Consider the following 25283-nt stretch of genomic DNA (forward strand, 5'->3'; position numbering starts at 1 on the left):
TCCTTTCCAACCTAGATGATTCTGTGATTCTGTGAAAGGAAGCTGAAAGACCAGCACCTTCATGGTAGCATCATCATTCCTGGTAAAAGCCACAGAATTACATGAAGACATGTGCCTGAGAAAACCGTGATGTCCAGTGAATTGAAACTGATAAGCTTTTCGAAGAACAGGCAACAGCACAGTAAGCAACAGAGCATCTACAAGCGTAAGAAAGCAAAATTAACAGTCATAGCAGACACTATTCCCTAGTTTCATCTCACAAATTAGATGACAGTTTTGTCTTCTGTTTTAAAGAGATCACTTTTGAATGTCTCCTCCCCTTCCATCCAAGCAAATCACAGTTCTCCTTTACAATGCAGTCGTCTTTTCCCTTTCAGCAAAGCTCCCCATTATCTCTGCATCTTTTTTTTCCCCCCTAAAAGTCTCCAGGCATCTTTGCTGAAGCTTTATCAAAACTAATGCTCTCCACAGTACTGCCTAGGAGATGACGGAGAAGAGGGACTTGTACTACAGGCAAGAGCCAGAAACACCCACACGGGACCGTCTCCCATTCCAATCTTGTATCTCAACTTCTCCAGAGGGAATTTCACCAGAAATACACTAACACAGGAAGAATGAAGTGGCACCTGCAACACACGTTCAGAGCAAAAGTCCCTCAGCTAATACCCAACAGCAATCTCCCACTCAGCACAACACATCAAATGGAAAGGAACTGGGATTTTATGATTTCTTTCCTTGCTCGGAGAATACTCAAGGAATTGGTCAGGATGTAGTTACTAACTCTAGGTTTAAGCAAAGGGGAAGACTCTAAATGAGCTTGAAAAGTTGGCTGGTACTCCTATCTGGAAGTTTGCTTACGATAAGCCCTTTGTCAAACCTCTCAGCTGTTAAACTAACTTAATTCATACTTGCCATTACCACACCCTTCTGCAAATATTTTGAGGAGTTTTGCAATATGATTCTCGGAGGCAGTCGTCCAGCTTACATAACCTTGTTTACATTGACGAATAAACTCTTCCCCTGATCTGCTTGCACATAACCCCCCCTTCCCTTTGACTGTGTCTTGAAGCCAAAGTCAGTTTGCTTTCAAGAATAACATGAGAAGGAGGAGTAACACTTTACGTATTTTGGGGGTTTAATGACCCAAACAAAGGAAAGCCATAAGTGATAAATCTGGAGCAGAGGAAACTGCAAACCAAACCATATCAAAGTTTATGCAGAAATACAGTACCTTTTATTAGAACCAGTAACAGTTGGGACAAAGTAGACAAGAAGAGAAAAAGCCCCCTTGATCTCAGACATAATTCCTTTGCCATACAACTCCTGTACATCCACAGGTACTTCACTTTTACCAGACATACCAGCTAGTAGAACATTTGTCTGCTTACAAAAGCCCCAATGGCAAAATCTCCTTCTATTATATGGCTTGCAAGCAATACTACCACTAATGATACATGTGGTGCTTTAAAATTTCAAACCACCTTTATAAAGCCCTCACTTATAAAGATATTTATGCAGTAGAAAATATCAGCTCTTGGGAACAGACAAATGAGTAAAGGACACTGACTGAACAGCACTTCTGTTTCAGGCCTAAAGAGGTCCTTAGAGATCTATGAAGGAACAAGCTGAAATCACCTGTCCTTATTTTAAAAAAATCTGAAGAAACATGTGTTTTAATAAAAAAAATATGATCAGCTTGTTTCCTTTAAGACTATCTCATCTCAATCATTCTCCAACTTAAATATAAGACAGCATTAGTAATAGAACTGAAAGATGTCTCTGTAGGTGTTAATTTGTCTCAGATTAAAACACGATGAAAAATTGGCTTAACTGATGCCGTTGAATGACCATTGGATCTCGTGATACTCAGAGGCAAGGTTTTGCTGTATTAAAAAGAAGCTATATGCTCAGGTTACTTGATATTTATGAAATGCAACATTTAGCATCGCTTTATCTCAATAGAATAACCTGTGCTTTGCTGCCATACAGGGTTTTTTGCATTTTATTTTTTTTTAATCCTGAATATTAGAAATAATATTCTGTTAATGACAATCAATTCAGGGATTTCTCTTCTCACTAGTTACACTCTTACCCTATGAAAAAGTACACTGGAGACATGCAAGTCTCTAAATTTAATCCACCACAGGAAAACTCCAGAACAGCAAGCTCAAGTCAGCTCTCAAGAAAAGAAATGCAAAGCTTCACATGGTAGCAGCTTTTTTCCCCCCCCCACCTTTTTTTTTTTTCAGTAATACCAGGAACTTGACCTAAACACTGTGGATTTTGTAGGTCATACTTTATGCCAGATTTCACTCAGGTAAGCTTTCTCAAAACTATCACTAATCTAGACTAGTACTTACGGTTGACAAACACACCATGTCCTGTAAATAACAGCTCTCAGAGGAAAATTAAGACTGTGTGTTTTTTCAAGTTTATAAAGCAGAAGCGTATTTTGTTTAGTATTTACATATCTCTCCATTTCTGTTTTCTTTGTATTTGTTATATTGTCACTAACAGATAAGCAGCAGTGGCAGCTGCACTATGGTTAAAGTATCACCTGTATGTTCTTTCACAATAAATCCATAAAAGTGACAATCTTAAAAATTTATTTGCCCAAGATGACAACAGACATTTGGAACTTTTATGTGAAACCTGATGGCTGAAGAGACGACCAGAGGCAGCAGGGATGAAACTGTAAGTTTTAATTTTGCACTGATTGTTTCTTCTTGTACCAAATTTGTTTCTAACCTCTACCAAAACAGACACGACATAAGGAAGCTAACAGGAATAGACCATTACGTGCTGTGGCTAATTATAATCACGTAGCTGATACAGAACAAGTCTATGTCATTGAATGATTCAGTGTAGATCCACTACTGACTGCAGAAGTATGGCCTCAAGCTGAAGCAATTACCTTCAAGTCAATAGAGTCTCTTCTGTCATCTCAGGATTAGATGGAAATCAACCAATGCATTTTTCGTGTTTGATTTTAGCTCATTTCTTCTGCTTTGGCTTGGAAGTGTTCTTGAAACTTTAAGATGACCAGGTCCTAGCAGGTTCTTCTGACAAACAATTTCTTTTTTAAGTACTTAAGTATATTTAAATACTTTTAAAAACCACTTATGTTGCCCAAGCCAGAACCTCTGAAATTTTCTTTTCCCAGCAGAGCTCTCCCAAGTTGGTTCTAGCTACCACACCAAGGTCTTCTTGGACTTTCTCAGAGAATAATCTTGGAATTTATTCTTATTGTTCTCACAAATGGCAAAAACGGGGAAAGGAAAGCTTACACACATCTTCTGTTCTTCAGAAACACAGGGCATTCAAGCCCTGATGACCCTAGGGTGCCTTGGCTAGGAAGAGGTCTCCGAGCATAGTGGTCAACCTGCAAATCCAGTACCAGTACGGAAGGTGTGCCTCAGCCAAGTACAGGTGCTCAAGGCACTGCTCTGATTCCACTGGCATTTAACAATTCATCTACACACCAACAGCTAGACTCAAATGGGAGCATTTGAGTTTTCTCAACTAAAAACATATTTAGACCAGGAAAATCTGACTTCTAAAACATTCAAGATATTTGCCTATCAACAGGCAAATAAAAAATAGTGCTGTATAGCTGCTGTTAGATATATAAAATATATATAGTGCTATATAGCTGTTGTTATATATATTAAATATATATTTTTTTATATATATATATTAAAAGCCAAGCTTTTAAAACTACAGAAAATACCCTTTTTTTTTTTAAGAAACAGCTGGTAGGTAAGCAGGAAATTACTACATCAGGAAAAGATGGTTCCCGGTTAATTCTTATTTAACAAAAGGGAATGCAGACTACCTTCAAGTGACTGACTGGTTGCTGTCAGAACCTCTGAGGTTCGTATTTCATCTCCCCCTTTGGTTAAAATAGTTTTGAAATTGTTTCGAATTTTGAAATCTGAGGTTGCAGAGAGCTGGGGATGAGTCTCTTTAACCAAGTAATGAGTGATAAGACAAGAGGGAATGGCCTCAACTTGCGCCAGGGAAGGTTTAGACTGGATATTAGGAAGTATTTCTTTACAGAACAGGTTGTTAGGCGTTGGAATGGGCTGCCCAGGGAGGTGGTGGAGTCCCCATCCCTGGAGGGGTTTAAGAGTCGGGTCGACATAGCGCTGAGGGATCTGGTGGAGTTGGAAACTGCCAATGCTAGGTTAACGGTTGGACTGGATGATCTTCAAGGTCCTTTCCAACCTAGATGATTCTGTGATTCTGTGAAATGGTTTCAAGTGTCTGGAGTATCAGCAGAATTCATGTAATGACATGGCCACCACTAAAAAGAAATCTACAGTTACCAAAGTATCACATTTGAGTGCAGAACAGAAATTTCATTTATTTCACATTCAACAATCAGCTCATGACATTCCACTTCCTGACATGAATTTTTTAATGCTCCAGCTTCACAGGTAGAAGTTACCTGCTCTCCCAAGCATAGCACTGAGATTGCTTCTAACAAGGCTTTTGGAGTTGCCATCGCCTTTGGTATTGTTTCTCATTCTGAGATATACTCCACATGTGGGAATATAAAGCAATTCTAGAAAGAAACAGTTCCTTTAGCCATCAAAAGTTTCCTGAAATTCAACAGAAAAATGACAATGAAAGTTGGCTACAAAGAAAAAAATGGAGAAGGGAGTACAGTATTTGCTCCCCATCAGGACAGTCCACTCCAGGGTGCAAGTTACCAAATTACACTGTAAACACTGCTCATTTTATCATGTTATTTCTGAATCTTTTTACACCCAAGCTCTATCCACATTCAACACACGTTTTTGCAACGTGTCTGATGTCACCCATTACTCAGAAGCTTCACCTAGGAGCATGCCAGGTTGCCTACAGATATATTTTATTATTTCCACAGAGTTTTATCTGAAAGTTGGGTGCAGAGGTTGACTGAGGAAACTGATTACTGTCTGATTACCGTTAAGGCTTGCTATTACTCAACACTTGTTTTTATTTTGCACAGTGCATTTGGTTGGATTACTGAAAGGGAACACGTTTTAGTTAGTATTTCTCCGTAACTACGTAGTTTTACAGTTCCTAAGTGAAATCTAGCATTTCTGCTAACTCTTGATAACTGCAGATTTAGAATTTTAGAACGCAAAACAGAGCCTACAGGAACACAACTCCTGAATACTAACATGTTCTACTTAATTTTACTGTTAATTGAAAATATGCTTTGCAGACACTTTTGTCTTTTCCTATTCAGCAAGCCCTCTGTGGGGTTATTTAACACTGCCTGTATAGTGATTTGGTTCCCCACAGATTCAGCTACACAGTGCAGTAGAAACTTAATCCAACCCATTTTAAGTGGCATTGAAAGAGCCATTCTCATATGATTAGTTTTTACATGGCAGCTGATGAAGTATAACATGAAAAGTTAAACTTCCAGAATTCAAATCTTATGAGTATGTGAGTAGGCTTTAAGAAACAAAGATCATACAACTTCTTGATTCATAAATATTTGTTAAAAGAAGATCCCATCAACTGCTCATGTAAGCTTACATAGCACTGAGGGATCTGGTGGAGTTGGGATCTGTCAGTGCTAGGTTAACGGTTGGACTAGATGATCTTCAAGGTCCTTTCCAACCTAGATGATTCTGTGATCCTGTGAAATCTGAACACTATGATTAGAAATACCTGTTTCCAATTTTTAACAAGACAGAAGAATCACTTACCCCAAAATGACAGAAAACCCTGTCCACATTCAAGTCTAAGTTGGAGAACCTACAGCAAATTCCCGGAACGGTCACCCTCTCCTCTCAATTTAAGACATCTCTTTCCACAGTTGCTTCCAAACCTATGCCAGCACTTTCTCCTTCTTTACAAGTACCACATCAACATGCAGTCCTATCTTGAGCTCTCTAATCATTTCATATTTCATAAACTTACAGTAATCAAAACCTTTCATTTCAAACAATATTTTCATTTCTCCTTTTTCTACTTTCCTGCCTCTCACCAGGGATCTACTTCTTACTCAGCTGCCCGCTCTACATTTTGTTAAAAACCTTACAAATCAGCAGAACTGTACTATCAGCTAAAGTTTTGTAACAAAACAAGTAGAGCTACGTATTGGTGCACTATGAGGAAGACATCAGGTTTTGTGAAATTCAAGTAAGTGCTGAAGAACATGAGATAAAATTAACTAGTCAGCAGTCTTTACCTGATAGACCAGCAGAGAAAAAACAATAATGCATATACGTGGAATAAAAAATGATGACCAGCTTTAGAAAGTCACAAGTTATTGGTCCTGGGGATGGTCAAATCACAGACTAAGAACTCTTCAAATCTAAAATGCTGGCATCAGTCTGCAAAAACTTGATGGATAATGGGAAACTGAACAAATCCTACCAAAAATGCTACTGAGCAAAGGACGTCACAAAAAAATCCTGTGATCAAATTGTTAACGATCAAAAATTACTGCAGGCTCAAAGCCACTGGGACTCCCACACATTAATCTGAGCCATGCTGAAACTGTGTCAATTAACAAAATTCCAAGCTAGAACTGGGTTAATGGAACATATGTCAGGAAACTGAAATAAGTAGTTGCTTAGAGTTTTAAGCGACCTTCGTCTTTTTGCTAGAGTATCATTCTTTGTGCTCAGAGGCAGACTGTCCGCTCACTCTCTTTTTAACATATTAAAGCTAGATTCCTGTCATCTTAATATAAAGCTAGGCAGAGGTGGTAGACAAATCAGGTAATCCATTATTTCTTAGAAAATGTGGTATCAAGCAAGTAGGACAAACCATAGTATCGCTAATTTTTGACCACTCCTTAAGATGATTAGGGAAAACCTGACTGATGAAGGAGAAATTTTTAAGCAGCTAGAAATCTGAAGAGACCTAAGATTCTTAGTTGAGCCTAATATCAGATCACAGACAAACTAGGAGACTGCTGAATTGCACCGCCATCTCCTTAGGGCATTATTGTCCAGGATGTTAAGGTGTTAACCTAGATTATATGAAGTCACTTCTCCTGAATGAAACACTCCTGAACACCTCAAGTTTGAAAGGGAAGCTTCAGTGAAAACAATTCTAAAAAAGTGTCATTAACATATTTTTCTTACTCATTTTTTTACTTCCAAAGCTGGCTAACAAGTCAATTCTGTCGTTCCATATACTGCTTCACCTGAGTGAGTTCCTGAATGAGCAGGTTACCTAAATGGGGTATTACAAAACACCTCTGGAAATTATGCAGGTATCACAGCAGGCTTCTAGGGCAGACAACCGAATCGAATCAGTCTTAACACCCCTGGAAACCCTGCACGGGAGTCAGTGTTGCTTCTAAGACCCCAAGAGCTAGAATATGACATGGGGCCAGCAGTATTCATGACGAAAAGGGGAACAAAGGTGTTTTACACTGCATCCTAGCTTTAAAATTTACTTTAAAAGTGTGGAAGACAAAGTGCTGTACTTCCTAAGCTACACTTGAGAGGTCAGAAGTTGAACAATTTGTGCAGCCTTCCAGTTTAAGGGTTTAGAGGGAATAAAATAAAAAAATAAAATAAAAAAATCACTATCAGTAGAATGGAGAGAAAGGGACAGTAAATCAATGGTCATGAAAGATTAAAACAAGAGACAGGAATCCAAAGACATGACTTTCTAGCAGACAGAGCTCACTGACAGAACACTTCCTCTAACTGTTAATCCTCAGCCAAAATCCATACTTAGCCTGGTCTCTAAATCTTTAACTAAGCTGACTTGGAGGACAGGGTATTTTGAACAGAAAAGTGAGACAGTTCCTTAGAGAAAAATGGTGTAAGGAGGAGAAGCTGTGGCAGATGAAACTAGAGCTTGCTGCTGACTGCAATATTTACCAAAAAAATCCAAACTGCTTCTATTCAAGGAATGAGCCTTTTATACATGAGTTAGGTCCTAAGTGGTCTACAGAGTATTACAAATTTGCTAAGGCAAAAGCTACAGTTGTTCTTAAAAAAAAAAAAACCAACCCACACAACAACAAAGCTGTGCTAGGAAGCCCCATGATGAAGCACCAGATCATGTTCTAACTGTTCAATGCCAAATACACACCATAAAACTTCTTCTAAAACACCGTAACTCAGCAGTCAGCAGAACTCAGGAGAACAAAACTTTTGTCTGTCTTGCTAGGAAGAGCCACAGGAGTCACTGCATCAAGATTTCAAAAGCAAAAGAGACTATCATCAAGTCCAATTTCCACAAAACTGGCTGGAGATGCCCATTCCTCCTTCAAATCAGTAACTTACCTAAATATCAGAACCAAAAGAGGACAAAAATCAGCATTAATGCCTCTGTTCTCTGATCTGAAAGCATAACACTGACATTGTAAAATAACACCTGTTATTCTTTTTCTCTCATCTGTCTACAGTGTCTCATTATCAGTTCCACTCATCTCAGTTGTCTTTTCATTTCAACTTATCTCAAGCAGAATCTCTCAAGCTGTAGAAGAACTGGCCTAGGGTTATTATACAAGACCAAAGCTCAATGGCAGCACAACAGCTTTAACCCCGAGTGATTTAAGTGTCCTAGTATAAAAATAAATTTTAAAAGTTGGGCATTTAGCTTTTGGCCATTGAAGATAAAGTCTGATAATAACTAGCTTAAGAAGTAATAGTTTATTATAAAGTCAGTATTTTGAAGAAACTTGGGGGGAGGGAGGGACACGAACGACACCAAAAAGCACACTAAAGAACGAGAGTGACTACTAGTGAGTGTTTTCATTTAATGAAACTGCCCAAGTGGCTTTCAGGAATAACTTCACTTATTTTTAAAGTTATCTTAAAACCCTGGATGTATCTCTCAAACTAAAGCTTGCTGACAAAAATGTTACCATTTAACGTTTCACATATAATATTCAAGAAAAACCTTTCAGACCCTTCTCTTGTTCTGCACTTCTCTGTAATAGCCATTTTCCACTACTGGTTAGGTGCCATGTCAATCAAATGCTATTAATTAATCGATTCTATTTAGGGAGAACTTTTCCATTACGTATTTTCACACATTTAGCACAAAAGGTGTAACTTATATGCAGTCTCTTACCTTGAATTAGTGGTATGTACCGTGCTAACAGCTTTGCTCTTTTCTTTTCGTATCCTTTCTGAGTGATGTCTCCTAAAGAAATTAAGAAATAAATTCATATTGTTTTGAACAGTTTTTAAATAAGCCTTCTCATTTTTGTGATACCTATGATTAAACTCACGAACTTTGAATCAGTCACATTAGCAACAAAGACCTGGGCATGTCAGATAAATTCACGGCCATACACATACCACCCACGCAGCACTACCAGTGCACATATGAAAATGAGTGACTTGGAGGTATACAACAGAGGAACAGTGTTTTTATCTGCACCACCTATTTTGAACCTGGTTCTGGAGATATTTACCATAACGCAGAATGCAGCACAAAAGATTTGCAGCGTCGCAGAAGCCAATGAAGCTAACAAGCCTGGCTCTGCACCCTCCTGGGGTATCGGAGATGCTCAAGATACCCGGGCTGGAGAGAACATCCTCTAGCACACCTTTGTAGGGCCTTCCAAACTCTAGACTATGTTGTCTGCTCTGCACTGTGCAGGCATATCAGTTCTCTGCTTTCAAATTCTAGGAGATGACGATCTCCTAGCGCTAGTTTTAATTCCCAGTTCTCATCTGATATCCTGTTTTAAACCTATATTGCAGACTCCACTGGTAAAACGGGACGTGTTTTCACACAGACTACAGTAAAACTTCTGTAGAAACCCAAAATAAGTTTCTGAGACGTTTCAGAATCTGTACTTTCATGATTCTACCAACAGAACAAGGTGTCTTCACACAAAACCAGTAGCAGGCTTAGAATTAAAACAAAAAACCCAAACTCCACGAAAATTTTACAAGCTTTGTGCATTTTCTAGATCTCAGCATAGAAAACAGTGATCTCAGATAACTTAAAACCACTCCCACCTCCCAAAATTCACACTTGCTTAAAAATGGTGAGATACTATGACATTCCACTAACAAAGAGGACTTTTATCCCTCCACATCTGGCAAATCACTGAATGCTTTGGTTTGGAAGGAACCTTAAAGATCACCTAGTTCCACCCCCCCACCACAGGCAGGGACACCTTCCACTAGCCCAGGTTGCCCAAAGCCCCGTCCAACCTGGCCTTGAACCCTTCCAGGGAGGGGGCAGCCACAGCTTCTCTGGGCAACCTGTGCCAGGGCCTCACCACCCTCACAGCAAAGAATTTCTGCCTTAGATCTAATCTAAATCTGCCCTCTTTCAGTTTAAAACCATTACCCCTCATCCTATCCCTACATTCCTCCCTTTCAGTCCTGGGAGGCCGCTCTAAGGTCTCCCCGGAGCCTTCTCTTCTCCAGCTGAACCCCCCCAACTCTCTCAGCCTGTCCTCACAGGGAGGTGCTCCAGCCCCCCGAGCATCTTCGTGGCCTCCTCTGGCCCCGCTCGAGCAGGTCCGTGTCCTTCTGATGTTGGTGCCCCCAGAGCTGGACACAGCACTGCAGGGGGGTCTCAGGAGACCGGAGTAGAGGGGGACAATCCCCTCCCTCGACCTGCTGGCCACACTGCTCTGGATGCAGCCCAGGACACGGTTGGCTTTCTGGGCTGTGAGCACATGTTGCTGGCTCACAGCCAGTTTTCCATCCACTTATACCCCAAGTCCTTCTCCTTGGGGCTGCTCTCAATCCACTCATCCCCCAGCCTGTATTTGTGCTTGGGATTGCCCCGACCCATGTGCAGGACCTTGCACTTGGCCTTGAACTCCATGAGGTTTGCCCAGTCCCACCTCCCCAGCCTGTCCAGGTCCCTCAGGATGGCACATCCCTTCCCTCCAGCGTGTCGGCCGCACCACACAGCTTGGTGTTGTTGGAGAACTCGCTGAGGGTGCACTTGATTCCACTGTCCATGTCACCAACAAAGATGTTAAACAGCGCCGGTCCCAGCACCCACCCCTAGGAATGTCACTGCTCTCCACTTGGACATCAAGCAACTCTGAGTGCAACCATCATGTATCACAACAGCACGAAATATAACCAAGATTAAAGACATTAAAAATATATGATGGTATTTTTGAAAACATATTCAAGTAGAAGGTGAATTTTAGAAACGTAGGCAGATAATTATCGTGACTTTAATTCGGACACAAAAGTAAAATTTTTCATTTAGATCTTTGTTTCAAGCACATTCTTCCAGCAACATACTGGTGAATGTGCCTTTCAAAGCAAACTACAGAAAAGAAAAAAAAAAAAAGAGCATGAATTACATATATATGGATTAAGTAAAACATCCTACCTCTGGCCATTTGCTTTCTGCCAAACCTGAAACTTTCTCAATCCTATTCACACAAGGAATCAAAAGTTAATGTCTGGAAACCGTAACAGGAGTAAAAAGAAAATACAAATTCTGCGAGTCTTAGCATGGCTGGTGCTTGAATGGATGTAGGCCTTTCACTGACAGAACTCCAAGAATACTACCCCGTGCTACTTCTAAGGCCTCTCTGACATCAGTCATCAGGTGTGCAGTAGGAGCTGACATGTCCCAGACCTGGGACTTTGCTAGGTAATTATCTTTATCCTTACCAAAGTTTTCTGCAGGCAACCAGCAGAAATCGAGTTATGAGGGCAACCCAGAGAAAGGCAGAGCATGATTTACACGGGATTCATTCCCTTTGGAAATGAGGCTATAAAATTATATATAAGATTATATGTTACTAGTAACAGTCATGTTTAATTGATCCAGACGAGTGGCATGGCTTGGGTATGCAGAAGCAGGAACCCCTTTTCCAATGTCAAGTTTTACACAGTAGAGTTCTTATTCAGTATTTTAAAATGTTTCTCTGGTATTTGCCTTAATACATAAGGGTTGGGTTTGGTTTTTTGTTTAACACTGCCCATAGCAATACGTGCTCTAAACATACTTCCTCAAACATCCACCTCCCTCCTACATCAGAGGACACTGCTAACAGAAACAAAGTCACTTCATTCTACCACCCCCCCGCAATTAAGTGAATATACATCGTTTAAAGTTACTGACTGTATGCCAAGACAAGCAGTGAGATCTTGAAGACGCTGTTCAAAACAAGTAACAAAAAAAAAAAAGCAAATTCCGGGGTGCTTGAATCATTGCCAGTATTTCAAACTACAACCAAACAGAATTTATCAGTTTTTACTCATAAACCTGTGTGAATATTTCACATAAAATTTGGACATAAACCAGAAATACTTTGGTTACCATTTTTCTTTAGCAGAAAAAATATATATAGAAATATAATTTTTATATATACATATCTGCATGTTATATTATTATATCAAAACAAGAATGAAATCAAAACAAAACACACAAATACCCAAGCAGATTGGTGTGCCTGGGAATAGCTGATCAAAATGACAAATTACACTCTTTAAGTAAGTCATTTCTACAAAGAAAGAAAAAGGAGACCTAAGATGATGTATAATTTTCAGTTATGGAGGAAAAAAAAACCCCACAGACAAGAAGCACCAGTAAGAAGAACAGTTAATCTTAAAACATAAGTAATTTGGAAGACTAAAGCAATCTCAGCAGATTATTTAGGTGACAAATGCTGCACGGAACACAAATTTGCCATACCGTAACTTCAGTGAGGACGGTAATCTTCACAGCTTCATAAATGATTCAGGTAATCCTTAGTGCCTGCCTCTGCCCAGATGAGCTACCTTGCCAGGTATCACCCAGCTGAAGAGGTATGCCATGGAAGCAGCAGATCAAAAGATGGGGTTGGAAAGAGAGTCCCATTTAAACCAGAATATCTCAGACTTTGGCATCTCACTGCATTTGGAAATTCTTTGATCTTGCTGGAATGCTGACTTGTATTATTTTCATTGAATCAGGTTAAGAAAAGTCCAAATCAAAAGCATCTCTGTCGACTTTTGCAGCCCCACTGGCAAGTCAGACTTTGCTGCCTAGCAAAGCTTTTCTTTGTTCCTTTCTCAAAAGCTCGGGGATGGACTCCTCCTGACAATTGCTCCCCACCCCCTCACCCTCAGAGCCTCCTCAGTGGGATTAACCCATCATTTGGGGTTCTTTGTGATCCCTCACCTCTTCCAAAAAGAGCTGCTTAGCCACATCTGGTATGTTGGGGCCACAGCTGCTGTCATTTAGCCTCACTTTCTCCCTAGTTATTAGATTACACAAAAGCAATATGAGGTTCCTCAGTCTCAGCAAACCAGCTGGGAAGCCTGGATAAAGCCAGACACTGGGTCGAGCTGTTAGTTCTCTGCCTGGAATATCTGACATACTGTAAAACAAGTTGAGGCTCCAAGAAAATATTCTAGACAGAGAAGAAAGCATTGGCATTTCTTAAAATCACCTCTAAAAATTATTTCCTTAATTAGTGCACAAAGAATCTGTCATGCAGTTACCTCAAATCTACCCAGGCATGTTTTTATTTCACAATGTTAGCACTAGAGCTAATGCCAAATTAACTAAAAAAAAAAAAAATTACCTACATTTTATTGGGTTTTGATGAATTATTTTTCACTGGCTATCCACTTGCTGGGTTAAAAAATGTCAACTTGCTTATTTTCAATTCTGAAAAGTAGGTGGGAAACACTAAGTGCTTCAATGCTCTTTGGAAAACATAAGAATAAGAAACAAGCACATGCTTTACTGCCTAGATACAGCTGCCATGCTTCATCGCATCACAAAATCCTCACACTGCAAATTCTGACTTTGTAATACCAAGTATTTTATGGTAGCTCTACCCACTGGATAACAATACTTAGAAAAAGCTTTTTTTAAGCTACGAATTGGGCATATGTGAGCTATGTAGCTCATAAATAAATACAGCGTGCCTAACAACATTATTTCCTTGATCACCCAAGGACACCCACAAGTGCAGCAACCTCTCCTCTTCAGTGCATGAGCATCCAGGGCAGAGCACATCATCCAGGGCCATTACTGCTCCTCTGCAGCTTTGTATCCCTGCACTGAGGAGTCATTGAAGGCTTCTGTTGGAGAAGGGAAGATGGGCAAGATGCAGGGACTGAACAGCTCATGGAAAGGTGAGCTTGCTATGAAGGGAGTGACTTCTCCAGCCTTTAATCAGTAGTTTGCCCTAAAATTCTCTCTGGGAACAGCTATAATACGCACCACACTGCTGGCAATAGGTCTCAAGAGTCCGTTGTGTCAAGGCTCTTCCCAAGATGACTGTGTACACCATAGAGCTGAGGACTGCTCTGTGAGAGCCTAGTACTTGCTAAAGAGAAGGAAATGGCTCCAGGTCACCAATTTGCAGAGGTCAAGAATAGAGACATTTCTAAATGAGGTAACTGTGCATTAAACGTGGATGAAAAGAACAAGATATATTAGATCTGTAAGATGAAACCTTTAAGGATTCCTCGGTTTGGCCACTGGTGAGCACAGGCACAATCTCAGGTACATTAACTATTGACAAATCACTGCAGAAGCTTTTGCCAGTTCCTTCAGTATGAAGTGAAAGTCAAGGCTGTGAATACTGGCTTCTGCCTGAAGAGGTGGTTCTTGGATGGTTTGAACAGACAGGCAAGTTGCCAGTCTAAAACATAACTCAGAAGTCACCTGTGGAAAAATTGAAAGTAAATCTCCAGTGTTTCTGGGGACAGGTTGTCACTGTATTTGAAGGGTTGGTGGAGTTGGAAGAGCCAGTTCAGCAGTCATAATTTCTAATTCTACCTCTTAAGACATCCTTGGTAAATATTTTTGTTAAGTGAAACAACTCATCAAGCTTTATTTTGCATCATCCTAGAAGTATTATAAAAGGAACACTGCATTGCTACGTGATTCTGACTTACTTCAAAGTCAGAAACAACAAAAAATTGCAAAAGAAATAATTACTCTGACATCTGTGATTTTTGTCCACTGCAAAAGCAAAAATAATCAAGGCATTTCTAAGAACTATGATCGTCAACAATAAGGAAAGCCAGTAACACTTGGTGTAACAGCTGGGGAATTAAAAGATCGTGCTGAGGAACATTGAACCATGCAGCCAGCAGAAGAAATGGCTCCCTTTCTCCTGTTATCTGTCCTCCAGAGTAAACAATGTGCCAGTCCTGAGGAAATTGCTGATAATGGAAGCACACAGGAAGAGAAAAGACACCGATAAAAAGGTTGATGACAACAGAACCATCAATGGATGGGTCATCTCCTGTGCTAACAGGGCAAAGCTCTGAAACTAGAGCTATCAGAGCATGGAGACCACAGAGATCATGAGCTTCTGAGTCGTATGGTGCAGTGCATAGCAAGGTAAAGCATTCCTGATACAGCCTCAGAAAGCACCAACGAGAAATCCCAGCCAACATCAACAGCGAAAAAGTTCCTTAAGGATGCTTACTACTCAAAGGCTTGAAACCAATACAGACAAGTAATAGCTAGTAATTGGTGCACCGGATCTGAAATAAGGATGATGAAACCATCTAAACAACAATCCCTATTACAAAATCTCAACTATAGCTCTGCAGTAAGCAGAGACTGGAAAAAAAAAATCCACGCTCCTGGAAACACATTTATCTTTCCATCAAGATGCATTTACAGAACATCAGCAGGCTTCAGAAAGTCCTTGCTAATAGTAATCAACATGTAAAACACTGAAAATGGAGAGAGCATGACAGTAGGATAAAGCTGTTTCTTCATCAAGGGGCAGATGCACAGCAGTACCACACGTAGTTCCCGAAATGAATACTGAGTCGGCATGGTAAGTCAGATCTATATTCTCAGTCATATATGGTACATCTCAAGCAATGTCATGCGTCCCTTGTCACCCAGCTTTCGAACTGCAGGGTACGTCATTTGTTACAGCACCCTGGTAACCAATATTGGTTGCTGATACCCTGAGAAAGAGTAGAGTGTGGCATTGAAATACAGCAGGATGGTTGTATTTATGCCTAAACTCGTAGTCACAAACAGGGCCTTGAGGAAGAGGAGGAGGAGAAGCAGCTCTGCTGGGTGCTGAACGCCCTCGTTGGGCAGGGCCATGCATCACAGGGCATCTTCGTGCTGTGGCGTTCAAAAGCTGGCAAAAAGGCAAGGTCAGTACCTTACCAAACAGCCATTTGCCTCTTAACACCTGACTCCGAAACAAAGACCAAATCACAAAAATGCCTGCAAGGTTGCCACTTAATTGAAATTAACGTCTCAAAATCAAACATTAAGAGGGTGTTTCCAAAGTCTAGCATTTGCTTTCCAAGAAGGTAAAACCAGCACAACTGCAACCCCTGATAAAGTGGTTGATGGACGAGCCCCCATGTAGCCAAGCCCGCTGCACCAACAGCAGTGAAGAAGAAATGTTTTGTGAAGCCTTCATTCTGGGACTGATAAACTTGTGGATGAGAGGACTAATCCCAGAGCTGTAAGACTATGATCTCACGTGCATGAGTATTGGCCACACAGATGAGAAGTGCCATGCTACCCAGCAAAGGGGGGAAAGTAAGAGACATCGGGAGGTCCCAATCCCCACTGAGATTAAAGGGCAGAGCTGCCAAAGTTGACCAAGGTCTTCCTAGCTTGAAAACAAAAAAAACCCCAAACCAAAACACACATACAAAAAAAAACCCACAGAAAAAAAACCCCACAAAACAACCAAACCACCAGAACTTTACTATTCACATAAAGTTCTGTGGACTTCTCCAGAAGATCATCACACAGCTTACACTCACTGTTTAAACACGCTTAAAGGCGTACCTAGCCAACATTTGGAAAGACACGTTCCCTTCCAGGGCTGCAGACATGTCTCATAAGAACGTGGAATCTGACAGGTGCAGGTAGTTCAGGGTTGAAACCTTTAGGAAAGTCCCTGAAGATGAATCAAATATCAAAACACAAATCCTTGAAGAGGTAGTAGAAATATTGGAAAGGAAGGGGGAAGGTTGAGAAAAACTTGCAGAAATTAAACACTCTTAAGAAAACTGGAAGTGGTTTAGGGACATATTTTCTCCATTTACACACCCATGAGCTTCAAGCTGGGCTGCATACAGGTGAGCCATGAACAGATTCTGCCGAGTGACAGTTCACAATTATTAACTCTCAAGTTTTAATCACCACTTAAATCTAAAAACCAGAACAACTCTCCCAAACCTACTACTACTTCCCATTACAAGCCTTGGCTACCTGCTACACATTTTTCTCCCACACTTTTTTGTATAAATCAGGCAAAAACCAAACTGATCAACAGATGATAAAGGAACTAAAAGATGAAAATCATTTGCAATTAAAGTGTTTTGGACCTCCAAACTATGCAGAAGCCAACATTTGCTGCCACCCATGAGATACAGTCTCTGGTAGGTCTGTGCTGTTCAAATCCAATAATCGAAGTGTTGGACGGGGAGAAAAAAAATCTTCCATAACTATAATTTACCAATATCTGGAAATTGGTGCACTTATTAAACAAACTGGTTCCAGACTGGATCCACATCCCCACAACTCTTCTGTAAACCATGCTGAGTTTTTTTCCTCCTTTTTCTGACAGCTGAGGAACCACCATTTTTTCCTGGGCAAAACAGAATTTTAGCACTGGATTCTTTCCCTAATAGCTTAATTCTAACTCAACAGTGCCTTGATAAACCAGCAGGACATCTCACAATGGTCTGTAAATATATTAAGTAATCTTGGTTCTACATTTTTAGCTACTCATATTTTTCCCATTTCAATCTTAACCTTTGATTCTTCTCCTAAAATTTTATTACAAGCTGTATATCTATCATTACTGAACTTTATACTGAAAGAAGTGACTGTATACATATTAGTGATACTGCTAAACTCAGTGGTTTGGAGGGGTTTTTTGGTTAAGAGTGGTAAGTACATCTGTTTCCAATTGTTCACTCTTCTATAAAACTCATGCTTCGCAATCACAGCTATAAAGAAGCACTTTTAACTTGTCATGTAACTTGAAGTCCATTCTGGCATGCAATTTCTAGTAAAAGTCCCATTTTTTTTTTCTCCTCTATACAACATTATCTTCATTCCAAGGCTCATTCTATAGCACAGTATTTCAGTCACAGCTAAGTTGATGTTCATGTTGTCTTTGAAAAGCATAGAAAATTGTAGACGCATGAGAAGCGGGTGAAGCTTTTAACGTCCAGAAAAGAAACATCCCTCCATCTGTAAGTTTTCAAAGTATTCAAACAGCAGTCCTTTATCCTAAATCACTGCTGTTTTCTGAAGGGCTATCAATTGATGCCTTAATTTAGTTTGCATATGATGAGCTAATTGAAGTGTGAAAATATCTTGATTATAATCTTTACTATTACATGAACCTGTTTAAAATTGAAATAAGTGACATCTGATCATTCCATCTGGCGATGCATTTGACTAACCTATAAGAAATTCTATTTCAAAGATCCTATTTTAAACAACCTGAGAGCATCAAGATGCCTTTTAAGCAGTATTAGAAGTTTAGCACAAGTTCACTGAAAATGTATGTTATTGCTAATCCTAATTTGCAGCAGAACTTTCACCCCTTGGACGGATTTTAAGTTACCAAAGTACAAAACTTGTCTGCATGTAGAAGTAGGAACATGGAGATACACAACTACTTAAATGTACAGAGTTTCATTAGACCTTTGCATACACAATGAAATCACGGAAACATCAAGTCCTAGAAACTAGACAAATATTGACTAGATAATTGCATGTATCTTAATGACAGAGAGGGAAGTAGTTTTACCAATATGTTAGTAGCAGAGTAAGTTTTCCACCTTGTGCACAGGTACACAATGGGACTATCTGTTTTACAAAACCATTAATTGCGTAGGGTGTTTGATCTTGGCCTAAATTTAGTCTGATCAAGCCATTAGCAGTTTTGCTATTGGCAATGTCAGATGTTAGAATTAGAAAATTCTATTCCAACACATTTGTACACCACCTTTTCACCTCAGTTTCAAAGCAGTTGTTAGACAAAGGCACCGCTTACATTTTACAAACTAAAAAAAAAGCCAAGGTGAAGGAAGTATGCAGTACAGTGAGGATGAGAAAAGTCTGTGCATTCCAGGTTATGCTGTTCTGCACAAATCCACGCTTGTAAATCGTGCATGGATGTTGAAAGACAAGAGAGCTGCTCCTCTTTAAATACTGAGCTGCCTGGTTTTAAGCCATTACTTGTTTCATCTGTCAGGAGTCAGCATTTGACAGGGTAAAAGAAGGTTAAATAATTTGATCACAAAAGCAACCTGGCAAGTTTCCAGGCTCAGTTAGCCCAATTAATGAATTGCTCTTCTACTGCTTCAGTAGATCCTTAAGCTCACTCCACAGGGAGACAGGAGAATCTCAAACTCTACCACTGCCCTTCTATCCCATTGGGGCTCTCTGTAGAATACAGAAACAGACTGGCAGATGTACCAGTCTGACCCTGGCTCCTGCTCTCACAATTATTTAAAAACTAGTTCTGCTTTATGTAAGTTGTTGCCTTTCAATGAAACATACTCTTATCTACCATTGCCCCAGGAGGACAAAAGAAGAACCATCTCCATTTAAGCTCGGGTTAAATTATGACTTGTATTTCCACGGCAGATACAAGCTTCAAAATATAATCCCCCCTGCAGCTTCATAATGTCAGGCATTTTTAAGTGTGAAAACTGTTTTTGAAACACTCAATTGATATGTTGTGTAAAGTTGATTAGAACCTTCGCACAGAGGTTATGAACAAAATTTATCAAAACAGATACAGCTTTCATATTTCATTATTATGTAAATCAGTAACGTTGCCATCCCTTTAACAAGCTGAGGAAAGCTACACGCATGGGGAGGGGGGTGTGGAAATCATCTGGTACATGGGGAATGTACTGTCTGCTTCCCACAAAAAACAACAAAAGAAGTTGAAAAAAAAAAAAAAAAGACTAGGAGTGGACGAGCAGTTCTACAAACAGGATCTTTTGAAATCTGAGCTAAAAATATTTTCTGACACAGTTGAAAATTACTTTGGTAAAATACAGAAATGAAAAGCTTTTGAAAGGATGTTATATGCATGCAATGTATCCCCCTTTTAAACACTATTAAGAAAACGGTGTTTCAAAATAACCAAGATCTTAGTGTACTGGAGAGACGAAAATATTCCGACTTTTTGCTTGTCAATTCCTAGATGCATCAGGGAGACAATATGAAAGTAGAATAATTGTGCCTGGCATGTAGTCATCAACCATTATAATGAATTAGGTCAGCAATAATTGTCTGAACCAAGTCATTTTAACCTAAAGCATGCAGTGGGGAGGGAGGGGGAAGAGGCTTCTCTTCCCTGCACTCGGCTGCATTGACAATTTCTACTGACATTAACGTCCAGGAGCAATCTCAGACCAAACTCTGTTCTGTGGTTACCACAAAAGACTCCCTGAAAACTGCCCCAAAGATAAAAATACAGAAACAACAAGATAAAAATCCAGTGGGTCATAAAGAAAAAAGCTTTATAGAGTACTTTTTGCAACAACTTTAATATACATTCCTCTCCAATAACGCGATGAGAAGAAAATTATTGGCTAGATAGAATTTCCTCTGTATAATTCAGTTAAGATAACCAACCACAAAACAAAATTCATATTTAACTTGGTAGTAAATGCCTTATATCACGAAGTCATCCCTTGCCTTGAAGAACGTGCGTGTACAAATAAAAGAGGATAAAGGCACCGTTTAATACTGTGTGAAGCTGTTAAGTTGTTGTAACTACCTTTCTGATCCAAGAAGCCTTTTTTTTTCCCTTTCACATCCTCCACACACTCATTACATAAGGCACAGTGATTAATGAGCAAGATTAAGATATTTCACACTATTGAACTTCTACATCTTGTATGAAGCTTTATTTTTATGGTGCACTTTTTGGATGTCAGTGATGTAGATTTTTTTTTTTGTTCTCTCCACCAATACCCAAGAAGTTACCCCATCAGCTGCAGATGTTTTAAGCAACTGAGCATTTCATGTTTACAAGTTGCAAAAAGCTCATATTCATACTTTGGTAGCAACCACAAAGCTCAACAGATCACAGCAAAGATGCCGTTTAGACACGACAAGAGCAGCTCAGAAATCCATGACTACAGGAAGATCCAACTCATTTATTAGACCATGAAAATCTTTTGAAAACTCACTAGAAAAATCTCAAATCACACGTACCACAATATTCAAAATTCACAGAGTACATTCAAAACACACAAAGAGAAGTACATAACCTCCAATACCTAGACCATACACAACTCAAGTTATTTCAATTTGTAAACTACAAAACTTTTCCAGTGTATTTCTAGGTCTCAGTTTCAGGTTTGATTAGTTTCCTGACACAGTATTACCACACCCTCACAAGCATTGTCAAATCCTGCTTTTAGAGGGAAGGACAGAAATGATTTAAAGTTGATCTTGAAATAGCTGGGGCAGGGTGGGGGTGGCTACTGGGCCAAGTTTTACTACGAATGCAGACACTTTGACTTTTTAAAATAAAAAGTTAGTATATATTAAAAAAAATCTTCATCAGTATCCATGGTAAAACTACAAAATAACATAATACAATATAATTTTACTAGGAAATTAGACCTCACTAAAAGGCTTTATATTGGATCCACATAAATCATCTGATGTGATCGTGAAAGAAACAGATGCAGTGATTCAGAGTTCCTGGCTGAACTACAAAATGATAAACCACACTGAAAAACTGAAAAAACCCAGCTGAATTATTCACGGAAGCATTCAGAAGAGCAAGCCAGCTGGTGCGCAGAAACAACCTCTCATGGCAAGAGAAAAAAAACCATCAATCCCTATTACGACCAGAACACTTCAGCATTTACAAGCTTGGGAAGCCCCAGCACGGGTCCCTGTGACAGCTAAACTTACTTACATTTATTTCTAGTTGCAACAGCATCTAGTTGAGGTTAGGAGTCTATAAATGATCAGCAAACATAAAGTATTTTCCTGAATCGGGGACTGGAAAAGTGCAAGAACATGTCTTGTAAAGGCCTTTCTGATTCCTCACGCACACGGGAGCAGTGCTTTGCCAGTCACACTTACCACACAGCACACACCGTGTATTTGTTCAAAGTCAGCAACTGTGAGTGCTCGCAAAAATTAAACGAATCATCTCATGCCAACTTTCTGCGTAGAAGGCCGTTATCAAGGACCAAGACCACCCCAGCCCAGCCTCCCATCAGTGCTGGTTATGGACAAGTGGACTGCTTCATTCCTGCAACCCTCCCCAGCCGCTTAACGACCAGACAGGAGCCACCAGTTCACTACCAATACTAGGAAAATTAGTTCTTCAAAAGGAATATGTTGATTTCTCTCCAAATGTTTTCATAGGCTTCACTTGACAAATCTTCCTTCGAAAACCAAATATCTATTTTCTGACGAGCTAGAGCTCTCCCTGTGCAGCAAGAATAAAAGGCTGTCATTTCTGCCCACTGCACTTTTTCCTCATTTCCCTTGTCAGAGAGAGCGAAAGGAAAGCCCAGCTCAGTGTCTGTAGTCTTAGATGCTCAAGCCCAGAACTAGCACCATGTCTGAGGCTGAATGTAACACACCGCTACGTGCTGTTGCTGAGGCAGTGGCTAACTGGCAGTATTTCCTATGAAATAAGGTTTGGTAAAACCAAAGTAGTGAAATGCATCGTTTTTATTATATTAAGTATTGAACACAAGAAATTGGTTTTAATTGGCTGCTAAATAAGGACAAAATATGTTAGGGAGAAAAAGTGAAACAACTCCAGTAACAAAACAAAACAAAAACCCCCATGTTTCCAGAATTTTACATGCAGTGATACCCATAATTAAAGGCTGCAATGTGTCTGAAAAATACTCTTTTGCAGTAAAATACCCTTAGTAACCAATGTAATAATGTTGTAAAGAGGTTCAAGAGACTTGTAGGAGGGAATCTAAAAACACCACTTACAGCAATCAATCTTGCCAATGAGTGTCACCATCAATTAGGCAGGAGAAATAACATTGCTGAATCTATGAAGCCCATTTAACATTACCAAAATATATCTGTGGTCAAACTGATCGCACTCTCTGTACCATTCTTTTTATATGGAAAGCTAAATGTTCAAAACCTGAGAAAAAAAGCTTAGAATAAAACTTTATTTGGCTCCTGATTCATATTTACTAGCAAAGTTCCTCAACCATGCACACCTTTTGTCTTTTCAGAAGTTCATTTCTTTCATTTCTGACATAATTTAAAAATCTACATCCGTGGATAAGCCACTGAGTGGGATGCATCACTACACAAACCGTAGCATACTCTGAACACACCACCTGCTGAAAAGAACGTTTTCCTGACAAATTTGCTTTCAGGCAGATCACTTGGTGACCAGGAGAGCCAGCACAAGGGGCCAGCAGTCCTCCACACACAGCACCGAGGACTTTGCTGGAATACATTAGCCCCATCGGGTTTTATAGCCATCATTGTATCCCGAGATATTCTGAAGCACTGCCATGGGCTAGCTGCTAAATTCCATCTTCGTTATTGAGCGAAGACCTACTCCCTTTATTAAGGGCTGACTGAAGCACAACACTTGGTAATTTTATAAATGTAATAACAAGAGCAGGTCAGCCAATTTCACCTGGTTTTTATTCCAGCACATAAATGATTTTTATTTTAACAACTCTGGTAACATTGTTATTTAATTCAAGGTGTATAGTCCAGCCTTTGCATTAATAAAATTGAAAGGTTTTTTTAAAGTTATTTTATAACTCAAATCTACTAAAGCACAGACTTCAGCATGACTAGGCAAAGAACACCAAGACTTCAGGCAATTTACCTCATCAACCTGACCAACTACCCAGCTATGCCCAAAAACACATTTGCTGCTCATACTGTGTGCAAAGTTCGATTCAAGTGAACTATTCTGTGTTTTTCCTTTGATCCAAGCTATTTCTTTATTAGAGAAATGTGTTAGTGGAATCTAATCCCCTTTTAGAAGCTGCAGATGAGTGCATTGAAGTGCAAAAATAACATAGGAAGAGAAAGGAATGGACCGGCAACTCAATTAGCCAGGAAATCAAAACTGGGAGGACAAAAAACCACAATAAACTGGTGTGGTTATCTTTGTTTACCAATTGCAGTCTACTTCAGCCCATGTAACAGTTTCTTCTTTCCTTCCTGTTACTCCCACACTTCACTAAAACCCTGATATATACATATATATACATATAAAAGTGACTGTCATCAAGAACTACACCAGCAGTATCACCTTGAAAACTCTTCTCAGTACAAGCTTTGAAAGTGTTGCTCCTTCTAGGAAGAAGTTATTGACTTCACAGGGAACCTGGCAAATAATTACTTTCCTCTTAAGTATTTCACACATTTTATATATCTGCTCAAATTAACAGATCAGACTCAGTGTTCACTTGGTTGGAATGTGAATGGCAGCTAAAAGACTAATCTAGAAAAGTAAAACAACAAAGTTCAGGTTAATTTCATCTATCAAAAATTTTATTCTGATGTAATCTTGTGTTTGCTATTCAGAGTTACCAACTCATACAAACACAGCTCATTTAAGTGTTGGATTTATGACTGGTGACATGCTTTTACACCTGGGAATTTCAAAGATTAACAAAACCAACTTGTACTGAACTTGAGTTTAATAAGAACTACCCCAAAATGAAGGATTTGATCATTAAGACAAGAACACATTCCTAAACTTACAAGACCTTCCCCCCATCCCTAAGCAAAAATGTAACTTTTTATTATTGACAGACAGGCCCTTAGATAGGTTCCCAGTGCTGGTCAACACCACAGAGGTTTCTCTAGTTACATACTCTCCTTAATGCAGACCTTTAAGTTGCACTGGGTTTCAATTGCAAGTTCAACAGTCGTACTTGAACAACAGCATCTTTACAAATACACCTCACCTTGATTTCAAATACTTTAATAGCAGAAATGTTGTTCCAGTATTTCCTACCACTAAAAAAAAACGTGTGCTTACTTTCCATTTAAGGTTTGACTTACAGCCACTGCTTCTTACTGTTCCCTTCCGCGACAGCTCTGAGAGCCCTCATCACCTTTGTTTTTCACATACTAACTAGTCTCCTGAATAAGCTCAGTCAATGCAGAACTCCCAAGCCCAATTCCTTAACCTATTCTCCCATTTTTTTTTTCAGCCCCCTCTATCTTTCCCAGTTTGCAGGCAGCAGAAGCAAAGAGATTCCCAGCAGCAGATGAACACAACGTTACTTCAGAAAGCTGCTATAATGTATTCAAGAGCCCCACCAACACCTGCAGCCTGAACATCACCTCTCTTGGCCAACGGGTCCCAAATTTTCTGCAGCTGCACACTGAGAAAACTGACAAAGCTCTCCTGCAGGACA

At 39.6% G+C, this 25283-nt stretch overlaps 1 protein-coding gene across 9 annotated transcripts in view; it reads right to left on the reverse strand.

Moving 5' to 3' along the window:
- DIP2A (disco interacting protein 2 homolog A) overlaps positions 1 to 25283 on the reverse strand; it is a 139881-nt gene that overhangs the window by 84626 nt on the left and 29972 nt on the right. For all 9 annotated transcript variants that reach the window (XR_012629400.1, XR_012629399.1, XM_074872367.1 and 6 more), the window contains exon 2: positions 9049 to 9120. Coding sequence is in view for 7 of the 9 variants with exons in the window: in XM_074872367.1 (XP_074728468.1) it covers positions 9049 to 9120 (72 nt within the window). In the remaining 2 variants the exon portion in view is untranslated. The remainder of the gene's footprint in view (positions 1 to 9048; positions 9121 to 25283) is intronic.

Source organism: Strix uralensis, chromosome 6 (genome assembly GCF_047716275.1).
Source record: "Strix uralensis isolate ZFMK-TIS-50842 chromosome 6, bStrUra1, whole genome shotgun sequence".
NCBI classification, from domain to species: domain Eukaryota; kingdom Metazoa; phylum Chordata; class Aves; order Strigiformes; family Strigidae; genus Strix; species Strix uralensis.